Source organism: Drosophila serrata, unplaced genomic scaffold, assembly GCF_035046125.1.
Source record: "Drosophila serrata isolate PLE 108 unplaced genomic scaffold, ASM3504612v1 contig_261, whole genome shotgun sequence".
Lineage (NCBI taxonomy): Eukaryota > Metazoa > Arthropoda > Insecta > Diptera > Drosophilidae > Drosophila > Drosophila serrata.
In genome coordinates, this window is record NW_028257159.1 from 64,077 (window position 1) to 86,593 (window position 22,517).

General features: G+C 42.3%; 1 protein-coding gene across 8 annotated transcripts in view; it reads right to left on the minus strand.

Moving 5' to 3' along the window:
- The window catches only part of Gprk1 (G protein-coupled receptor kinase 1), a 195,309-nt gene that overhangs the window by 62,277 nt on the left and 110,515 nt on the right, over positions 1-22,517 (minus strand). For all 8 annotated transcript variants that reach the window (XM_086832971.1, XM_086832967.1, XM_086832968.1 and 5 more), the window contains 3 exons: positions 12,920-13,111; positions 12,709-12,864; positions 12,323-12,649 (listed from right to left, as the gene is read on the minus strand). In XM_086832971.1, coding sequence (XP_086689097.1) covers positions 12,323-12,649; positions 12,709-12,864; positions 12,920-13,111 — 675 coding nt within the window. The remainder of the gene's footprint in view (positions 1-12,322; positions 12,650-12,708; positions 12,865-12,919; positions 13,112-22,517) is intronic.

Sequence of the window (22,517 nt, forward strand, 5' to 3'; positions counted from 1 at the left end):
TCTTTCCAAAGAGCAGCCGTTCAGCGTGTAAGTAGCAAGCTTAGGAGCGACACGAGAGAATGTCATTAGCTTGCATTTCGAGCCATTTAAGTTTAATAAGTTTACACGGCACCAAGTTTGAAAATTATTAAGATCTGTTTGTAAATCCGACTGGCAGGCAACGTCATTGTATTGCACGCAAAGCTTGACGTCATCCGCGTACATAAGTACTCTGGAGTTAGTCAAGACTTTGGGCAGGTCATTTATGAACAATGTAAACAATAAGGGTCCCAAATGGCTTCCTTGCGGGACACCAGATGTAACCCTTAGAATATTGGATAAATTATTCTTAAAGAGGACCTTTTGCGTCCTGCCATTCAAATAACTAGAGATCCAATTAAGAAGATCACTTGGAAAACCCATTGAATCGAGTTTTCTAACGAGGAGAGAATGATTAACAGAGTCAAATGCTTTACTGAAATCAGTATAGATTACATCTGTCTGACAATTATTATGGAAGCCCTTTATAATATAGGAAGAGAGCTCCAAAAGATTTGTTGTTGTTGATCTTCGCTTAATAAAACCATGTTGACATGGAGAAATAACCGATCTACAAAGGTGCTGTAAATGAGGGGTGATAATATTTTCAAATAATTTTGGGATGGCCGACAACTTAGAGATTCCTCTATAATTGCTGGCATCCAATTTGCTACCTTTTTTGTGGAGAGGAATAATAAACGATTCCTTCCAAATAATGGGAAAGTGGGAGGTTTCTAAGGACAAGGTAAACAATTTCAGAAGGGGATAGCACAGGGCGTCGGCACAATACCTGAGCACACAGCCAGGAATTCCGTCGGGACCTGGCGAATAAACTGGCTTGACACGATGCAGATCTAAAAGGAGAGAGCTTTCGTTTAGGCTAGGACAGAAAATTAAGTTCGATTTGGGTATGTCGTAGGAATAAGTCTGGTATATATACGAAGAGCTAGAATAGGTTGTTTGAAAAAACTGCGAAAATAGATCGGCTATTGCCTGATCATTATTTGCGGTAGTGTTTTCAAATGAAAGCGAGGAAGGATTTGTTTTAGGTTTACGTTTAGTGTTAACGAAATTATAAAACTGTTTTGGGTCCTGTGAGAACTGGGCCCTACAACGAGTTAAATAGTTTTTATAACACTGCGCGTTCAGCACGAAAAAGTTTGACCGAGCTGAAGAACAGGATTCTTTTCGATTTCAGTTTTGGGACAATGTTGGGAATGTTTGGGATGCTTCGTCTCATGCATATGCTGCTGTCATCAGTAGTCGCTTCGAAACCAACCATGGATATGCGGTCAGATTGATAATGAAAAAATAGCGTTACTCTTATAAATCCTATCTCCACTCCGCGACTTGAGTTAAACGCAGCCCATTTGCTCTCAAAATTGATTTCTTTGGTCAAACAAGCACTAATTCTTCCTATTTCCAGAATAAAAAAAAGGGTCAGACCCTGAAATAGTCCTGCATTGGCTATCATCATCTCCTCGGACGAGGAACACATATGTTTGCAGTCGCACTGTTGAAATTCTAGAGGTTTGTCCACTAATCTATTGGGAACATATTCGAAGGGGAGATAATCCTGCAAATGACGCATCCCGAGGACTACTTCCGAAGGTCATCGTCGATCATCAAATTTGGTGGCATGGACCCGCTTGGCTATCGCAGTCATGTTCAAATTAGCCACCCGTTAAAGCTAAGTTTGTTTTGTCGACTGAAGAACAGGAGTGCTTAGCGGGAAGGATTGCACCCAAGGTTAATCTACATATTCCCGATGACGGAAATGCGCTCGCTCGTATGATCAACAAAACCTCCTCCTGGTCTCGGTTATTAAGGATACTCAGCTACTGCTTTCGTTTTGTTCATCGTCTTGAGAAGGAATCGACTTTCGGTGTTCCTATCAGCGTGGGAACTTCAATACGCACGAGCTAGGATATTTGCCTGCGTTCAGAAGGAATTTTTCAAAGTAGAATACACGCAGCTATTCAACGGACAGACACTGTCGAAGTAGAAGTTGATCAGATACAACCCCTTTATTGACGAGCAGAGAGTAATGGGTGTTGGTGGTCGCATAGATAATTCTATGGCTAAAGACGACGCAAAACATCCCATAATATTCCCTAAGGAATCGCCAATTGCTGATTTATTAATTCGATACCAATATGCTGCGACGCTACACGCTGGAGTCGAATACACGTTTCATAGTTTACGTCAAAGATATTGGATTCTAGGAGCTCGAAACCTTGTCCGCTAAACTGTATTTTATTGCAGAACTTGTTTCTTGCATTATGGCTTGGATTATGTGGACCTGTAACGATCAAAACATCCAAAGTCGGACACCAAAATTTGGTAAAGCTTCGTCACGAAATTAATTGGCATTTCATCCCGCCTTCTACACCCCATTTTCGAGGAATTTGGGAGACTGGAGTGCGATTTATAAAGCTGCACCTAAAACGAGTCATTGGCAGCAGGTCACTCACATTCGAGGAATTTTCGACCCTGCTAATTCAGATTGAAGGGCTTTTGAACTCTCGCCCTTTGTGCCTAACAGAGAACTGCAACGATCAACATTTTTACGATCATACCCGATCATTGACTTGGATTTTTTGTGACGCAAAACTTTGCATCAACAAAATTGTATGATCGTTAGGGAGCATGTTCGAAGCGAATATTCAGTTGCGATCACTCTTGCCCGGTTGCGGTATGATTTTTGTTGATTCCAGACTGCTGCTTGCAATCAGGCCGATCACAATAATTTATTTTGGTCAAACCGGGTTTGATTCACTCCGATTATTTCATGAAGAAGAATTTGTGTTCCTTAGTGTTCTGAGCATACTATTTGTTGAATTTTAGTTTTTAGGATATAAAATGACAAATAAATGAAGTTAATCTGTTTCAGTTAATTCTATTCATCGCAACTTCTTTTCTGCGCACATATAATTATGTACATATTTTCGTTCTGATTGCATCATTCACAATCAAATCAAGCGCAACATGAGCGAACCCCGAGCTCTTATGAATCGTTGGGCTCGATCGTTCTTTTCTGCACGATCAGTTTCGATCATCATGCCAGTACGAACCAATCTGTTTGAATCAGCAAACAGAACAAGCAAGCCGATTGAAAGAGATCGTTCGTATTGTGGGCGAAGCTCGATCGAACAAGTTGTAACGATGCGCTGTGAAGAGTTTTGATCGGCTTGAGCGTTGTTGATCGAACCGGACCGATCATACTCTTGCAGTTCTCTGGTGCCTAACCCCTTCTTACTTTCTAACAGGTCAGCCTCTCACTTCGGTACCAGAGCCATCTTTCCTGGAAGTGAACATGAACAGACTGCAAGACTGGAGACAGGCCAAGGTTCAGGGGTTCTGGAAACGCTGGAACTTAATACACTTCAAGCTCGTTCTAAATTGCAACAAGATGCTCCAAATGTTGAATTGGACACTCTTGTATTGAAGGAGCCAAACCAACCGCCAGGCAAGTGGTTATTGGGAAGAGTTACAAACGTTCATCCTGGCCAGGATTAGAAGGTCCGTGTGGTCACAGTGCAAACCTCCGAGGGAGTCTACATGCGCCCTATCACGATAATTGCTGTGCTTCTGCTGAACCGTCGTTCAGGGGGCCGGTATGTTGAGGAATTGAATATTACTATTATTATCAATTGTTATTAGTTGCGTATAATCGGTCCTAGTTTATTGATCATAGGCGTCTTGTGCTTTAAGCTCACATGCATAGCCGAAAAGGCAGCATATATGCATATGTATATACATATCACGCGATTTTCTTTTCTTTTTGGTTGGCTGCACGTTTTTATATTCTCGGCAGTTAGTTATAGTTAAACTTTACCAGCAAGCGCTCGCTTAACATAATGCGCTTATTATTATACCAGCATAAATTAGTCTAAATCGCTACTACTTAATAAACTCAAAAAACCTCAGAAAACATTAATACAGTCCACTTCATTCATAAGCAAGAAGGAAATGATTAACAGAGTCAAATGCTTTGCTTAAATCAGTATAGATTACAACTGTCTTAAATTTATTATGGAAGCCCTTAATAATATAGAAAGAGAGCTCCAAAAGACTAGTTATTGTTGATCTTCGCTTAATAAATCCATGTTGACATGGAGAAATTACTGATCTTCAAAGGTGGTGCAAATTAGGAGTTATTATATTTTCGGAATTCGGATTTCCCACCGTGTTTGTGGAGAAGAATAATAAATGATTCCTTACAAATAAGGGGAAAGTGGGAGGTTTCTAAGGATAAGGTAAACAATTTTAGAAGAGGACGGGCGTCGGCACAGTACCTGAGCATACAGCCAGGAATTCCGTCGGGACTAGGCGAAAAAACTGACTTAACACGATGAAGATCTAAAAGATGAGAGCTTTAGTTTAAGCTATGTTTATATTCGATTCATAGTATGTGAAACTACGTGAATGTGAGCACAGATATTATTTATTATTTATTTTTGTATACACTTGATATGATTTTCGGAAACTCCGATACGTATTTTATCACACAGAAAATCCCAGCTGAGGGACGGTAAATTAACGATTACTTCAATAACGATCAATATATTTTCAATATATTGTCATCTATTCACCTATTCTAATTTGAAACAAACGGTCATATTTTGTCTTTAGCTATTTGGTACTCATTTAATTACAAGCTGTCGATGTTACATATAAATTTCTTGTCGTGTGATTTAATTGTATTAAATTTAACAATTTAGTTTGTGTTACCACTCTCTTCTATTTATCTTTACGAATTTCTTTTTGTGCTTCCTTCGCTTTGACTTATTGTACGTGCAGCTTAACGTTTCTAAAATTCTTACGCTCTTTTGTTTTGTCATTAGCCACTCAGCAAACAAATTTCTCACTCCGTCCTTTTCCGACCACATAACGCAATACCGTAAGTCACTTTTTCTTTTCAAATGCTTAGAAAAAACCTCCCAATCCGTTTCGATATTGAATTTGTGTAGCTGATGGCAGCAAATCAAATTTGGTTTGTACCTATTGATTGTCTTATATGCTCTTGTATGTAGGGCACCAGGGCACCAAATTTAAAAGTTTTAAGCGACCAGTACCCTAGACGAGAAGTTGCCGTTGGCGTGCAACATTTGAGTTTTCAACAGGAGACTCCCTAGGCACAATCCTGTCCTCAATTGTCCTCAATGATTCTGAGCTTGGGAAGATTCGGTAGCCGAATGTGTCGCTGGAGATACTGTTAATTGTACCTAAGGAAACCTAACCAATGGATAACAATTTTTTAACACGGAACAATTTTTTAACACTCGGAACAATTTTTTTTATTTATATTGCGGCGCTAGAATAAATAAAGTCTCGGAGAAAAAATGCCAGACAGCAGCAAAAAGCAATTAACATTGTAGAACTATTTGCCAAGTAGTTCTCTAATAAGCTCTCTACTACACTTTTTACAAGATTTATATACCCTTGGAGGGTATTATAAATTTTAAAATTCAGAAGAAGGTCGCCTTAAATTGAAATGGAAGTATTAGGACTTCCTATTCTTTGAATTTGGCCTTGATGATCATTACTTAAATCGATTTGCAATGTTCATTAGTTTCTCGTGCGTAGCATTGCACAATTTCGAATTAGTCAGATTCCACAGCAGGATTATGATTTAGCCAACCTTCAGCTGTAAATTATGCGGCTCGGATAGTTAGTCGGTTAATCCTCGTCGGTCACGCCCTCGACGGATTTGTTTGAATGCAGCTCTCCAGCGATTTAACCTTTAATAGAATTCAAACTATCGACGTCTTTATTCTTCGTAGCTTGTATTGCTCGTTCACTAATCAAATCGAGATTTTTATTATTTTGGGCAATGCCGGGAATGATGTGTTCCTCCTTCAATGACGTGAATTCGCAATAATTTGCCTGGACCGATGTCATTCCAATCGAAGCTTCTACAGGAATATTGAGAATTCAACAGCAGAGGCGTCCTTATGTAAAGTGACTCGCAATTTCATAATCAATTTTTAATTTCTTGAGTTGACACCACATAGAGGACGATTTCAGACAAGCATTTACCTCATTGACAGCCGTAGATTTTAGGATGACGAGAAGCACCTGTGAAATCCTTTACCGATAGATCTACTAATCGGTCAAAGCTCGTTTATCCGCCATCGTGCACTCATCCCAAATTAAATTGTTATTCATTCTCGCATCAATTTTGCTGTCGCCGAATTTTTGTTCTGATTTTTTTTATTAATTTATTTTTTTTTTTAGTTTATTGACTTGGTTACTAAGACGTTGAAGCCATAACTCTCCGTGCTCTGAAGTGCGACAGAATGATTGACATATTTTTTGTCAAATGATTTATTACTTTTTGTGACTATGAAATTTTGTCGCGTTCGCGATTCACTTTTGTTTAGTTTAGGAACGCGACATTAGATCTTCCAAAGCACATGCAAAGACTATTTTAATAGATATGATTTAATGATTTAGGCAATTGCCAATTGACTCTTTGTCGACTCTTTATTTATTTATTGTACAATTACCGTAGTATAGCAACTTTTTTACAATAGTGAGGGGAGAAGTTCAATGGAAAATGGAAGGAAGGTCCGGGGGTGACCATGCTACTTACTACCGGGACTCGAACCCGGACCGGCAGTGCTACGGGTTCCAGTGTTTGTCGTCTCAACCCTTTGAGCTACCACCGGCGGCATAAGAACTTTATGAAATAAGAATAAAGTTCAAATTGACTCTACATTTGATTTAGGAACCGTTTGTATACGAAATGGAAAAGGGTTGTTTTGAGGATTTTTCCTTTAATTATTTTATTTTTATCGGCTTTTAGACCTTCCCTAGACCTCCATGAACATTTCAAGACTAAGATAAGATAAATCCGTTTAGCTGTTCTCGAGTTTTAAGCGAGACTAAGGAACAGCGATTCATTTTTAAATATATAGATATGAAACTTTGCACTTAGTCTTCTATATACTTTCCCTATATATATAGGAACGGGCCGGATCGGACGACTATATCATATAGCTTCCAAAAAAACAATCGGAAAATCTGAGAAAAGACTACGGACTACGATATTATGCAACCACCATGGGAACGATTGAGAAATTAATACAATTACAAATTATAACATTTTCAACACTTTAAATTATTCTAACATTTCAAGCTAAATATAAAAAACGAGCTTATTTTTTTAGGGCTTTTCAGAAATAACTTTTATGTTTCTTTTTTTTTACTGTTAATTCCCTTGTAGGGTATTATAATTTCAAAAAGAAGTTATTTCAGACCGCATAAAGAAAATAGTTTATTAATGAACATCAATAGCAGAGCCTAAAATGGCTTTCCGAATAGAAATTAGTGCATTTTGGCTTAGCTATGATATTTAAAAATCTTTGATTTACCCAAAAAATTAGCATATAACAAAAAAGGAAGTGTGTATGCCTTTGCAGATTGCAATTCGATTATTATTAATCAATACAATATAAATTATGTATATTCCGTAGAAATTCCTACTTTCATAACAGTCACTATAATTATTATACTTACAGTTCTACAGTTACAGTTTTACATTAATAATTTAGAATTTTCCTCTATATTTAACGTCCGTTCTATGGCAGCTATAAAGTATATAGTCATCCGATTTTCAAAAAATTTAATCCGAAATACTAATTTGCGCAGGCTGGGAAATGGGCACTGTATATTCCTGTGCAACGTTTTAATGCCGCATGCTCTTTTCGGGGTAGTGCAGTGCCCAGCTAAATCTCCGATTCAATTTTTCCGCTCAACGCCAGAGGAAGTAACCACTAGGCATGGTTGGTTGGTTTCCTTAGTATGGAAGAACGGAAAGATTCAACCGGGTCCGGGATATCAGCCCAAGCGTTGACGAAGGGCGTGATTGCTACCACCGGCCGGCACGGAGGGGAGTAACCCTCTCTGCGTGTCCCCAGTTGTTACACCTCTGGTTTGACGGGAGCAGGTAATATCAATTGTGGCGCTACTGCTCCGAAACACAGTGGAATTCACAATTCGCACAAGTGACATTGTCGACACAGAAGAATAGGCATTCTTCCTCTTCCTTTTTTCCGCTCGCCGGAACCAGGCACCATCTCCCCACGTAGAGTTGGGGGGAAAAAAAAACAAAGATGCTATACAAGGCTAATTCGCATTCAGAGCCTTCTCCAGAAAAAAGCGCCCTATTCCAAGAGAATGTAAAGCTTACGTGGGCTGAGCAAAGAATCGAAGACCACGGTTCGCCAAGCTTCCCAAAATGACGTACACGGGCGGATTGACAAACAAAGTGGAGGAGATGCTTGCCACCAAAAGTAAGCTCTGCCGAACGTGCTATCAAGGGCACTCCGGCATCAACCGGAAACGCGGTTCTTAAGAGGCAGGCCCTCCCCAAAAAGCAAAAAAACCCAATAAGAAGTTCGCGAAAACCAGTAAGGTGACGAAACGACATTTTAAGGAAATCATTGATGGAACGATGAGAATGGCAAAGTTATGGAGGAAGATCCTAAATCGCCAAAGCTCACATTTGATGGTACGGGTTCGCTGAATGCGGTCAAAATCTTGAAGTGTGGCTAACGCAAACGGTCTACTAATGGGAAACGTTGTGGGAGGGGACTATGCTGAAGGTGGTGGAGATGGAACTATCTCGTCCATTCCAAAGGCTACCTTTGCCTGCTCCTACCTATAGCTGTTTAAGGGGACCGGGTGCTAAAAAACCTGATCATGGCAGTCAGCCCGCCACATGGAGTTGAGCCTAGTACCCATAACAATCAGGGTGATTCAGCTTAATTTCTATAAGAGTAAGATCGCATGGGCTGAACTCCTCACTGCCATGGAGAAGGCTCCAGCGATATAACTTTGGTCCAAGAGCCATGGTTTGACTCGGGGAATGGCGTTGGCGGACTAGTCTTTAAATACAACAAATTATATCCACCATCGGTAAGCTGCAACAAAACCGCTGTATCCATACGGAAGGTTCTTTTGAAGGGGCGACAGGGTGAGTGACTCTTAATACTAATACTAATTTAATATTCAAGGAATTACTAGACGCGTACCATGCCTGAAATCGACAATTAGAAAGAGGACCAAGTCACCGTAGTGGAAAAGGGTTCTTTCGCTCCGACGCAATAACTAAGAAGTTATTATTTTTAAAAGTCGCCTATTTATGAGAAAACAACGAATTTGCCACCCTTAAGCAATAATTATAACGCACGAATAGGTTATTATATGCTGTGTATATTTTCGTTTTCACTTCTCTGGTCGGAGCTGCAACTGCCGATCGAATAGCTTCAATATATATAAAAACGCTTACAATGTAGCTTAGCTTAAAAGATAAGGCAAGAAATAGATAAGAAAAGAGAAAAGCTAAGAGCGCAGCAGGTGCAGCCATACACCCATGCGCGCACAATTAGGCGCTAGCGGTCTGCTCCGAACATCGCCTAACAAGCAAAAGGTTATATAATTAACGATGGTTATAAAATCCCACTCAGGGATTACAAGAAAGAAAGATTACGCAGGGCGCCAAATAAACTCGTAGAGAGACTTCGGCTCCAAAAAAGATGCTATCAAAGCAACCTACCATTTATAGTCAACTCAAACGCGACGACGTATAGTGCACTGTGGGCAGTGAAAACACCCTTACATCACAAATGCAATCGCACTTTCCAGGATGTACAAAGGTCACCTAATTCAATGAGCACCTATAACCTGAAGAAGGGTATTATCTCCCAACAGATCTTATATCCTCTAGAAGAACCCACTGTGCCATGAATCTTTCCCGGGGATTAGACGGAATATTCCCAGGCGGCCACAGAAGTGATCACTCCATGACCCTACGCAATTTGCACAACTTGCCTAAGCTCGGGATATATCCCTATCCAAAGAAGGACCACTCAGATTGTCTTCTTACCGAAGACAGGCAGGAGCAGCCACGTTAGTCAAAAGGACTACAGGCCAAATCGGTGGAGACGGTATTACATTTTTTAGTAGCCACCATTTAGAGAGCCCTGTACAATTAAGGATATGCTCTCTAAGTGTTTGAATATATATTCGAAGCTTTTAACAACGTTCGCACACACGCAATAATAGACCGTATAGATGCAATCAACACGCACCCCGCCATCAACTCCTGGATAGACGAGAAGACGGGTACAATCTGATTGGTAGACCACTTTCATGATAAAAGGAGGACACCGTGACACGCCGCAAGATGGAGTTTTTTCGCCCCTCGTGTGAATTCTGTTGGCCGAAGACCTAATCAAGAAACTCGAGAGGAAAGGGGCCACAAGATAACAGTTAACGCGGACGACATAGGCATAATTATTAAGGTATAAGGTAGGACTTACAATCAACGCAGACGAGACGGTCATCATTTTCTTGACCAAAAAATAAAAGGTGCAGCTATGGGTCCACCCAAAATCGACCAGGCTGACCCCAAATACAAAGTAAAAAGGCATTTTTTACTAGATAGCAATTTGGCCCGGAAACCTAATATACGTAAGGGGTTGTTGCGTCCGAATTTGCTTCATGAAGTCTCTCTTCTCTTCTCTTAACCTAACCTAACCTAATTTCCCAAACGTTTCTATCATGAGTCGGTAAAGAAGTATAAGATTGCTGATACCTGCAGCTTTCCTATTCTTGCAAGTAACTCCATTTGGTAGGCACCGAAGTGAAGTGATTTGGCGCTGGGCAGAAGCAGAACAGATGTTCCGGTGTCGCTTGCTCTGTAATTTGCTTGCAGCTTTTACAGATGGGATTGTTTGGCAGTCCCATTCTCATTGCGTGCAATCCAATCTCTCAATGTACTGTGCTGACCGCCGTATTCCTGCTGATATCCCGTTTGCTGTTGGATAACAGTGCTCTTGTTCGATTTTGGTGGAAACTGGGCCAACATTTCTTTGATCTCCTGTGCTAAATCTTTTTTAAACATTCCTGGTTGGCAGTCTGTTTAATGGTCGTGGATCGTTGCTTGAACCCAGTTCAGGGAGATCGGTATTTATTTATCAGCGCATAGCCCTGCAGAGCCTGAACGGGCTAGTTCGCCTGCTTTTTATTCCCTGGGATTTCATTGTGATGATATTTTTAAAATAATTTCATGTTATCTGACTGGCAGGATACAAAAGATCTCCTTTAAAACTATTCTCCGGGCCTGGAGTCCCGCAAGGAGGAAATTAAGTCCGGTATTGTTCACATTACTTAATAATTAACTTTATGTAGACGACGTCAAACTTTGTGTGCAAAATAAGGACGTCGCTTTCCAGCCGGATTGCCAAACCGAATATAATAATTTTCAAATATGGTATCAACGTGTGTCTGTGGTATCTGTGTCTAAAGATATACTTGTTAAAAACAAAAACAAATGGATCAATAATTTAGGAAAACAACATTTATAATATTACTGTAAAACTTTCGAAAATGTCCGATGAAAATATATTTCAAAGGGCCAAAGTTATCTTTGATTTTTTTTTGTAATTGTCAGTTCGTTGCTTTAGCAACTATAGCTAATTAGAAATATGATCATGAGGTGGAAGCACTTTTGTAATTTTACCTTGTTTTGTACGCTTTTTAGTGCACATATCCATATTTATAATTTGCTACCAACGGATGTATATGGGATAGTCGTCCGATCCGGCACGTTCGGACTTATATACGAGCGAGAGTGTAGACTATCTGCAAAAGTTCATCCAGATAGCTTAAAACTGAGAGACTAGTTTGACGGACATGGCTAGATTAACTCGACTGTTGATGCTGATCAAAAATATAAATACTTTATAGGGCCTAACATGACTCCGTCGCAAACTTCAGACTAAACTTCTAATATTTATATTTTATCAGAAAATGCAATTTCTATCATAATAAGGCAATTTGCTTAAAAAAATTGCTATAACTCAGGATCAGACTTTTTAGCCTCTTAAGAAATAATATAAATGCAATAAATTCAATGGATATATAAACATTCAGCTGGAACAACAAAAAATTACAGTAAATACAGGTGTACAAAAAAGACTAATGTGTGGGTCCTATTTATCTGCGGGCAACAGATAGTCACCAAAGTTGATCGCTACTGTTTAATACGGAGTGAGAGACGAACAGACATCGCGACTTCGCTCGTAAAGCAGATCTTAAATACTTGAAGGGGCCATTATGCAAGATTTAGCCTGTTACACACAGTTTACGCATTAGGCTATAAAGGTCTTGTTCTTTTTAACTTTTTAACGGGTATGAAAATATATTGATAAATATTTTTAATTTTAGATTTATGCCATTGTGTACAACGGTTTTACTTTATATATATAAAGTAACATTAGGCTCAACATACCATAGTTAATGTCATTTTGTCAATTTCATGTTTATCCTTTGTTTTATGTTGTCGAAATGGAGAATGACCTTTAAGCAATTTATATAACATGCAGCCGAAGCTGAACCAATCAGCGCAAGAATCATATGATGTTCCTTTTGAGAGCACTTCTGGTGCCATGTATCCATGAGTTCCCACTGAAGCATGCGGTTTTTTTTTTGAATAGTCGCAAGCCAATCCCAAATCAGAAATTCGTATGTGTCCGTTTTCATCGAGCAATATGTTGGCCGGTTTTAAGTCACGGTATACAATGCAACGTTTATGCATATGTTCCAAACCCAAAATGACCTAGTATACAACATAAATGTTTGTAAAAGTAAGGTCAAATAGATTTTCAAATATCTTACCTCTGCCGCATAAAATTTCATTTCGTCCTCACTAAAAATACCATGTTGAGATAAATGATAGTGCAAGTCGCCACCGTTCATTAAGTCTAATATAAAACAAAGTTTATCCGGCGTATGAAATGCATATGTCATACAAACTATGAAGGGACAATCGATCTAAAGAAATAATATTATTATTTATGTACAATACAAATAAGATTAATAATCTTACTCCAGTACTGACTGCTTGCAGCATATTTCTTTCATTTAATGCCAGCATTTCACCTTGCTTCATCTTAATCCTCTTCTTGTCTAAACATTTCATAGCATACATTTTTCCGGTGTCTGCTTTTCGGCATCCGTAGACTTCTCCAAAACCCCCGCGGCCAATTATCCTATGTACGCTGAAATCGTTCATTGTAAGCTGAAAACAATGAATAGTGTGTTAGCACATATTAAACTTATCATTATGAAGTCAAAAAGAAAGTTAAATGTTATTGTTTTATTATTTTCACGCTACGTAACTAATTGGATCGATTTGATTTTACAATAAAACTACAATATAACTTTAAGTTATCATATATATAAATATTTATTATAGTTGTCTGATTTCATTAAGAATGTGCCAAGGATTTCAGTTTGATACTTATTAAACTAAGCTAGTAAGTATTTTATTAAAAAATAAAAGTTGTACAAAAAAATGTTATAAAAAACTAATATGGGAAAAATTACGACTCGGTATACAAAATTTAGGTGGATATACTTATCAATAATACTTTGTTCAGATTAAGCAAAGTACACACGTTGATAGTGTTATAAGCAATAATATTCTGACACAACAATATGTAATAAAATCACTCTTCAGTCGCAACAATATGTATTTGCCATAAAAATATGTATAACATATGTATATAAATAACCAGCTCAAGTGCACGTGTATATTCTGCTATCATGAGGAAGTGGAGTGGTGCATTATCTCTCCGTATATTAAGATGCCGTAACCCACATTACTTCTTACACACTTTTTCTGTTAACATAGGTATTTATGTCAAGCCATGATTAGCTTTAAAAACCGTTGTTTCATTAATAAAATCAGTAAGTGTTCTCAGTGTTTATCTTTAATCTTTAAAGATAGTCTTTTTTATAATTCTATGAATATTAGACGAGTTTAAGTGCTATAGGTTTCAGTTATTAAAGGAAACGTAGTACGGACTTAAAAATTTTAAATTCCTTTCTTTTTGTTAAACATGCTTCAGTTGTACCTCAAGAGGTTTAAGAATTGGGCCTGTCGCTGGAATATACCCATTAAACCGTCAAAGGGTGCTGTAGTGACCCACTCTCGCAGAAAGGAGTCGTGCCCAGCCTCTTCCTGCATGGAGAGCTTCTTGAGCAGGTCAGAGTTATAAGTACCTGGGGGTAACCTTGGACACACGATTAACCTTCGCCAAGCATACTAGTACAGTTAGGTGTTCATTGGAGAATAAGGCCAGAAGGCTGTACTGGCTACTTAAGGCAATCATATATCCATACTTGCCCCCACTTGGAACTACGGGATCCAAGATTATGGTATTGCGGCTAAAACGAATCTGAGTCGCGCCCGGGTTTTCCAAAACAAGTTCTTGGGGAGAATTACTGGTGCCGAGTGGTTCATTCGTAACACTGACTTAACGAGGCACCTTAAAGTTCCCTTGATTGGGTGTATTATCAATGAACAATCCAAACACTATATGAATAAGCTCTCGTCACACCCAAATATCCTTGACGGGAGACTTGCATCTCGGCGGACTTGGCAAAGACTTAAAAGAATTAATTCCTCGGACCCTCCAAGGAGGAAGATTTATTAAATACTGCCACTTCTTACATTACAGCAACATAAAATAAAAAGTTCAATTTAATTTAAATAAATAATATTTAAAAAAAAAACTAAAAAAAAAACAAGCTTTTATAAATAACCGAACTAAAAAGAAGAAAATAATTTATAAATATAAACAAAATTATTAAATTCAGAGCAATAGAGAATATAGGTATAAACAAGATCACTAAATTCAGAGTTAAAAACGTGAATCATCGATGAATTGTTGTTGAATTTTTATTGATGACAGCCTAGGACATGCCCATGTTAAATTCAGTAATTATTACACAAATTTTATCAAAAACTAGTATCAGAGTCTTTAATATTGGGTGGGCAAGAAAGTCATGTTTTTTTTTCAATATTTTCAAAGATGATTTATTTATATCAGGACTTGTAATTAATCAATTATGTATTGACCGTTTTGTTCGACCACTAATGATCATCTCTCGGTCAGCTGCATATTTCCGCGCTCGAAGAACTTTTGATCTTTTCCACCAAAGAATCGAGACAAGTGGTTTTCGACAGCCTCATCTGAATCAAAGTTTTTACCATTCAGAGAGTTTTGAAGAGAGCGAAACAAATGGAAATCTGAAGGTCCTAAGTCCGGACTATAAGGTGGATGTGGAAGCACTTCCCAATTCAGCTCCGTTAATTTTTGCCGAGTGACCAAAGATGTGTGGGGCCTAGCGTCTGACATTAAAACTGCTACTATTCTGTGCAAGTGACTTATACGTATTATCAAAGTTAACTTTTATTTTATTTAGTTCTTTATATAATTCATTCCATTTCATTATATAACATAAGTTTCTTTATTTGCCTTTAGTGTGTGAGGAACCCATAGTTCCTCGTTTAAATACCTGTATGCATCTGTAAATAAAGTGATAAGGATAGCTTTAGGGATAGTTTTAGTAAGGACACCTTAGTTTTAAGAGACACGAAAGACGGGAGGACATTTGTAAATGTCGTGGCGGGGGCTGTGCCCGGATCCAAGTGACGCACGGTTGTCGGGTGGACAGGCGTCGCTATCCGGTTGATAGGCTGATCCTGTCCAACTGGAGACCATGAAGGATCCTTTACTGATCAATCCCTTTCCACCTTCTCAACCTATCCCAACCCAAATCTAGGCCATTTAGCCACTTATCCTGTTTGTCCTTTGGGACCCGAAGTTCGGAAAGTCGGCGCACACGATGCGAAATATAGGCACGTATACATTCGGGACCCGAAGTTCCCAAGCGTGGACGCACACGACGCGAGACATACACGAGAAATAGGCACGAAACATTCAGACGAAGCTCTGAAAAAATACGAAGATCTGCGAATGCACCCATACAGACAACGACGACGCTGCAGCCGACGCCGTCGCCATTAGGAAGCATAGGTTTCTTCATCTCTCTCCTCATATCCTCAAGGATAATCTTAGTGCATAATCAATTACTTTGCAATCGCAGTGAATCGAAAGCAAGCCGCTCTTGCTACGCACTTGTGACAGAACCGTTAGCCACCGAACGGTAGTACACCCGAAGCCGACTTGACCGAACTCGGGAAGATGGAACTCAAATACGGAAACCAATATCGTCGCTCCCACCCGAGGTGGAGAAGCCCAGTGGTAGCCAGACACTCACGATTCCACAAAGTATCTCACTTTCGACTCGGAAGTCGGAAGGAAGCACACGAACAACCCCCACACAGCTGGACATGAACACCTGCTATCTGTTGGTGGACAAGGTCACCAAGTGGCGACTGTGCACCTCAGATGCGCTTAGTTTCATAGAGAATCTGGAGGAACGGGGGGATACTTACCGGATCGAGAGGAAGTGTCTATTCCACGCCCTTTGTGTCTTACTATCAGGACGAGCGGAGAACTGGTTTCGTACCAGCGGTCCCCAGGGTAAAACCTGAACCGAGGTGCGCCGTGAATTCTTTGAATTCTTTCTACCGCGCCGATATTACCAACGATTGGATGACGAGAACCGCACAAGTTACCAAAGGACTAATGAGCCATTTAAGAAATATCTGGTGGACCTACGACTCCAAATGCAACGCGCAGGATTTACAGCAGAGCAGGAGCTAGAACGCATTTACGAAAATATGCTTCCCAAATCACAGATGTTCACACGTCGACAGGATTTCAGGACTTTGGTCGAGTTAACACTAGTTGTTAACTACGAAGTCGCACGCAGCCGCGGAGTACGATCTCTCCGTGGGCATACAACTGACGACTTTAAGGAACAAGATGAACCCGAGCTATTCGACAAACGTCAGCGCGCCACAGCAGCTGCGACGACGGAACCCGACGTCACACGCCGGACTCCAACCGTAAACCAGAGCAACCAGACTCAGCCATCTCCGCCCACGGGGCGTATCAACGTACACAGTGCCTGCCGCAACTGCGGACAGGAGGGACACGCCTCCAGGCAATGTCGCAATCCTAGATTTTGCCCGACGGGGCATTCGGACCATAGATTGGTGCAGAAACCAGAAGCCGCGAAATGGACAAGGGCCTCTAGTATCACGGAACTACCCGAGGATCCCGGAAAACGCCCATAGAAACTGACCACCGCGATCCAACAGGATCGTAGCCGAATCCGGAAAAAGGTCACGGTCGATGGACAACCTCTCACCGGCACCGGGGCCTCGCATAGCTTTATAAGAGAGCGCCTTGCCAGACGATTCGAAGACGAAAGGAACCTCCGAGCCGTGCGCTCCCACGTCAAGCTAGCAAATGGGACCGGCCGAGATGTAACTCGAGCGCTTAGATTAACCATCCAGCTAGGAGAAGCCCGCGTCAGCCTCTTTGTTCTCATCATGAGGGACGTGCTGGACGATCTTGTACTCGGGATGAATATTCTTTGCTGCGGAACAGCAGTACTCTAGTGCGGTGGACACGCACTCACATTCCAACCGCCCACAAAACCTGGAACAACGCAAGCCGTCGTGAAGACGCTCCCGCCGAGAAACCCATCGTAAAACCGCCACCCGGCGCAGCAACCAGGCGACTCACAGGCGCATAAACAAGCCACCTCACAGGCGCATCAGCGAACCGTCCCAAGGACGCATTCAACAGCTGGCACCCTTTCGCAGCCACCACATGATCACGACTTGGTAACCAGGAAACAGCCAGATGCCCATCCAGCTACACTAGCGCAACTGCAGAGCGATCACATCACGACTGTCCCAAAGTGTTCCATCCATGAGAACGCACCGACGCAGGTCACATATGCAGTACCAAGAACAGTCCCGAGCCTTACCCGCCATCCTCGGCGATCCTACGAAACCCGTTTCACAAGGAAGTTAGGTTCCAGGATCCGGAACAAGCAGCAACTAAAAGCATTTTCTTATGCGGACCACTACGAGACCTACCCAAAACTCTGGGTAGGACGGATCCTCGAGCGAGAACTTCCTCAGATTGGTACGCTTGGCGGCATGTCCCACATTGCCGAACACAGCATCACCATGCGTAACGTCAAGCCAATTAGGCAGAGATATCACCCACGGAATCAAGCAATGAGAGCCATTGACGCAGATCGACGAGCAGCGCCGCGAAGGTAGGATCGTACCAACCAAAAGTCACTACGAGGATTCACCATATTTTGAAAAGGCTGCGCAACGCTCGTTTTATGTCCACGCTGGACTTCAAGAATGGATACTGGCAGATACCAGTAGCTCCTGCCAGCCGCGAATGCACAGCATTTACCGTCCCCGGCCGTGGATTATTTTAATGGAAAGTGATTCCTTTCGGCATACACTCGGCCACGATAACTTTTCAACGTTCCCTCGACACATGCCTTCAAGTATTTGGATGGTGATAGTGATCGGAACCACACTGCAGGAACACGTCCGGAATCTACGCGAAGTTTTCAGACGCCTGAGGAACTCTATCCTCCGTCAGAACCGGGACAAGTGTAAGTTCTTTCAACTGAGCATCACATACCATGGACATGTGATTAGTGAATCCGGGATTTACACGGATCCGGATAAGATTTCCACCGTACGAGAGCTAACAGCGCCGACGAACCTCCACAAGAAGGATCGGAGGTGAGAATAGTCTGAGAAGCAGGAACTGGCTTTTCCAGGATTGAAGCAGTTGTTGGCGGAAGCCTTAACTCTCGCCGGCCCCGACTTCTCGGAGAAATTCGTTCTCCAGACCGACGCCAGTGATTATGTTATTGGGGCCGTGCTGGCCCAAAACATCGAACAGCAGGAACGCGTCATCGCATACTCCAGCCGCCGGCTCAATAACGCGGAGCGGAACTACTCGGTCACAGAAAAGGAATTTCTTGCGATAGTGTGGGCTATCCGCAAGATGCAATGTTACCTGGGAGGGTACAGATTTGAGGTAAAAGCAGCTGGAAAGATAATCAAGATGAACCTTTCCAGATTCTATGCGTCGACGTCTTGGGACCCCTCCCGCTGTCAAAACAAGAAACCACAGTTCTCCTTGTGTTTCTGGACTCGTTCAGCAAATGGGTCGCGCTAATTCCCATGCGACGAGCCACTATATTTGGAGTGAGCCTTCTGGAAACGGATACTCAGCCATTTCGGAAATCCGAAGACTCTGATTTGTGACAACGGGACTCAGTTTATAAGCAGAGCCTTCCGGGTTTTCTGCAAATTCATGGGAATGGATCTCCAACAAATAGCCCCATATACCCGCGGTAGAACTCTACAGAGAGGGCAAGCCGCACAGTTAAAAGCATGTGGCGGAATATCTTGGTGATGAGCCGCAGGATACCTGGGACCAGCTGCTCCCAGAGATATCTCTCGCGGTAAACACTAGTGTATCCGACACACCGGAACTCAGCCCCGCCTTCATTGTCCAAGGTCGGAAGCCATGCCTACCCAACACTCTCTACGACGAGATAACAACAGGCTGAGGAACCGCCTTGATCCCGTTTGAAGAGCGAAGCCAGCAGTTACACAGCATCTTCAAAGTTGCTCGCGACAACGCCGAACGTGCCATTGCCGAGCAAGGCGACAAATAGAATGGAGAGCAACACTGGGTTCTCTAGTTCTTGTGCGCCTGCACGAATTATTCAATGTTGCCGAAGGGTTTGCCGCCAAGCCAGCAGCCATGCCTTATAAGGACGTCAAATTCCTTTCGCCAAATATAGTTCGGCAAAAGAATCCAACTACTCGCCGCCGCCGTACAGCCAGCATCAACAGCGAAGACGAACATGAGCACACTCTTGGAGCCGAAAAGACGGTCACCGAGAAGGACCATGATGATGCATGATGCACTAGTGTCCTGACCGAGAAAACCAGGGCGTCATGGGCGTCACCGTCACCGTCAACGTGCGACGTCCGCCAAACGGGACCCCTGACCACGCAGGGATTTCAGCGTCGTGCTGGGCCTCGCCGCCACCCGGGATCGAACGGTCATGAGGGTGCAACCTCTTCCATCAACGGACGAATACCGGTGATGTTTCCGCAGGCAGCACGATCGAACCCAGGAGGCTCTGCAGGAGGAGCTGCAGAAGGAGTAGAGGAGCATTCTTCTGAGCGCCGACCAACGCCACCCCGCTAAAGATTTCTCCACGGACGAAAAAGAGTTCGAACCAGAGCCGAGCTAGAGCTGAATGAAATTGTCCGGGAGAGGATACGCCTAGCGCGCGAACGCAACCAGCAGTTCCTCGTTGAATACGGCGTACATCGGTACCGGGTACAGGTGGCAGGAAACGGTGCCCACGTCCGTATTCAAATCCATCCTCGAGTTAAGGATAGGGTGTTGGGAACCGATAGTTCCTCATGTAAATACTTGTATACATCGGTATTGTGATAGGGAAAGCGTTAGGGATAGTTTTAGGAAGGACAATTTAGTTTTAAGAGACACGAACATCTCAAGGAGGTAATTTATAAATATAGATTTAGGATAGTGAAAGGAATAGCCACATACACCGGGGAAGTTAGGGCAAGATAGGTATAGAGGTAGATATTTGTAATAAATATATTTTAAATAAACTTATATAACAGCGACTTCCTTTTAGGGTTCCCATACCCTTCCCCGTGCCCAGATCCGGGGCTCGGTTCCCGGCCGACGGGGCCTTAACCCGAACGAGTCCTTCCTCCCAGGCTGAGGCGTACTCCACCGGGTTACGGGGACTGTGCTCGAGGCCAACTTACGAACGGTTGTCGGCTGGACAAAAGTCGGTAGCCGGGTGACTGGGCGAACCTGACCAGCTGGAGACTATGAAGTTTTACGGATCATCCCCTTTCCCACCTTCTCACCCTATCCCAACCCAAATCAGTCCATGTGGCCAACTATCTAGCCTGTCCCCGCAAACAAGAAATGTTTCTGTGAAGTACCCTGGTCCGGCTTTGTATGTATCTTGGCCCGTGATTACCATACTTACACGTGTAGTCATGTTTATATATGTATACTAGCAAGCCAGGCGAACTCTGTTTCGCCACAAGATGGCTGCGTTTTATGGAACATTTCGTTTGGTGATTTAAAGTTGAAGAAATGTTGTGTTTGTTTTATATTTGAAAAGAAAGGTGGGTAAGGGTGCTTCAGACCAAGGCAAGAACAACATAGCCTTTGCTGTTGTATATTCCTTGGGTTCATGGTGCATCAAGTCGACTCACAGGTTATAATCAATTTGATGGACACCACCCTCCCTTCGGAGAAGGACCTCCACGTGATACCCCTAGAAACGTTCTGCTGCACGGCTAATGCGAGCTGCAGAATCCCGCGACTCCTACACCTAAAAGAATCCTCTGACTCCCACCCACTTCCGTGACTCGGGCAAGTCTTGAAAATGCCTCCCCTCAAGTCAGGCGTGTAACGCGACCCGTGCCCTCTGACTATAAGGTTTGCAGTTGAGGGGTTAATTCAGCTGTGTTTGAATGGAGCCTTCCCAGGTCCAGGCAACCCTGAATTGGAAGTAGCCTTGCCGTGCCTCTGAGGCGGAGCAGCAAAAAAGTTGAAAGCCAAACAAAAATTGATTGTTTTTAATGCGTACCAAATACGAACGCTGTTCGCAATTATCATCACCAAATTTTTTCCTTCACAACCAATTCAGTTATGGAACAAATACAAAGACGACATAAGTGAAGAAATCTTGCATAGCTTTCTCATTCAATCGAATAATCCTGGCATCCAAATAACCGATGAAATCTACAATGAAGGATTAATTTTGATTCAGGATTGACTATTGCAAACAAGCTTCTGATTGAAGTGTGCGTGCCTATTGGCCAGTGGCCAGTCATGGTTGCCGTTATCCTTCTGATGTCTTTTTTACTCATGGAGATCAGCTTCCCGGTCCGTCTCCCGACTAAGTTCAGAGAGACTAGTGTGTCTGTTGTTGTTTCCTCTGACCCTTTCCTGGCCAGCTCGTTTGCTTTCTCATTTCCAGTGATGTCCTTATGTCGGAGCACCCAGGCTTTTTGAACCCAGTTGTCCTCTGCTAGTCTGTTTAGTGCCTCTTTTCATTTGGCCACTAGTGTAGATGTAGTCCTTGCTGTTGGAAGGGATTTGATAGCGGCTTGGCTGTCTGAATAGATCCTTACCTTGGTATACCGAAGGTCTCGATTAGGGAGAGTGCGACTGCTTTCAGTATTGGGAGAACCTCCGCCTGGAATACTGTCGCTGACGCTGGGAGGTGGAAGACTCTTCTACTCATCAGCTTTCGGCGAAGATTACGACCCCTACTCCGCAGCTCATCCTTGAGCAGTCGGTGTAGAGTGATACCTCATCTGGCTCGGGTACCCTCCCTCTTCTCCATTCTTGCCTTGTTGGGTATATCGTGGTGTAAGTATTACCGAATCGCAGTTCGGTTGTCAAATAATCAGTGTATTCTACCATCCGATAATTCATCTCTTGAAGGATCTTACAGTGTCCGGAGTGGTTGTTCTTCCAGCTCTGACTTGCCTTCAGTCGTACCGTATTTTGGGCTGCTGTATTCCTGATGAAATGTTCTTTTGGAATAATGCTTAGCGCTGTCGCGGGACATGATCTTAGTGCACCCGTTGCCCCTGAGCA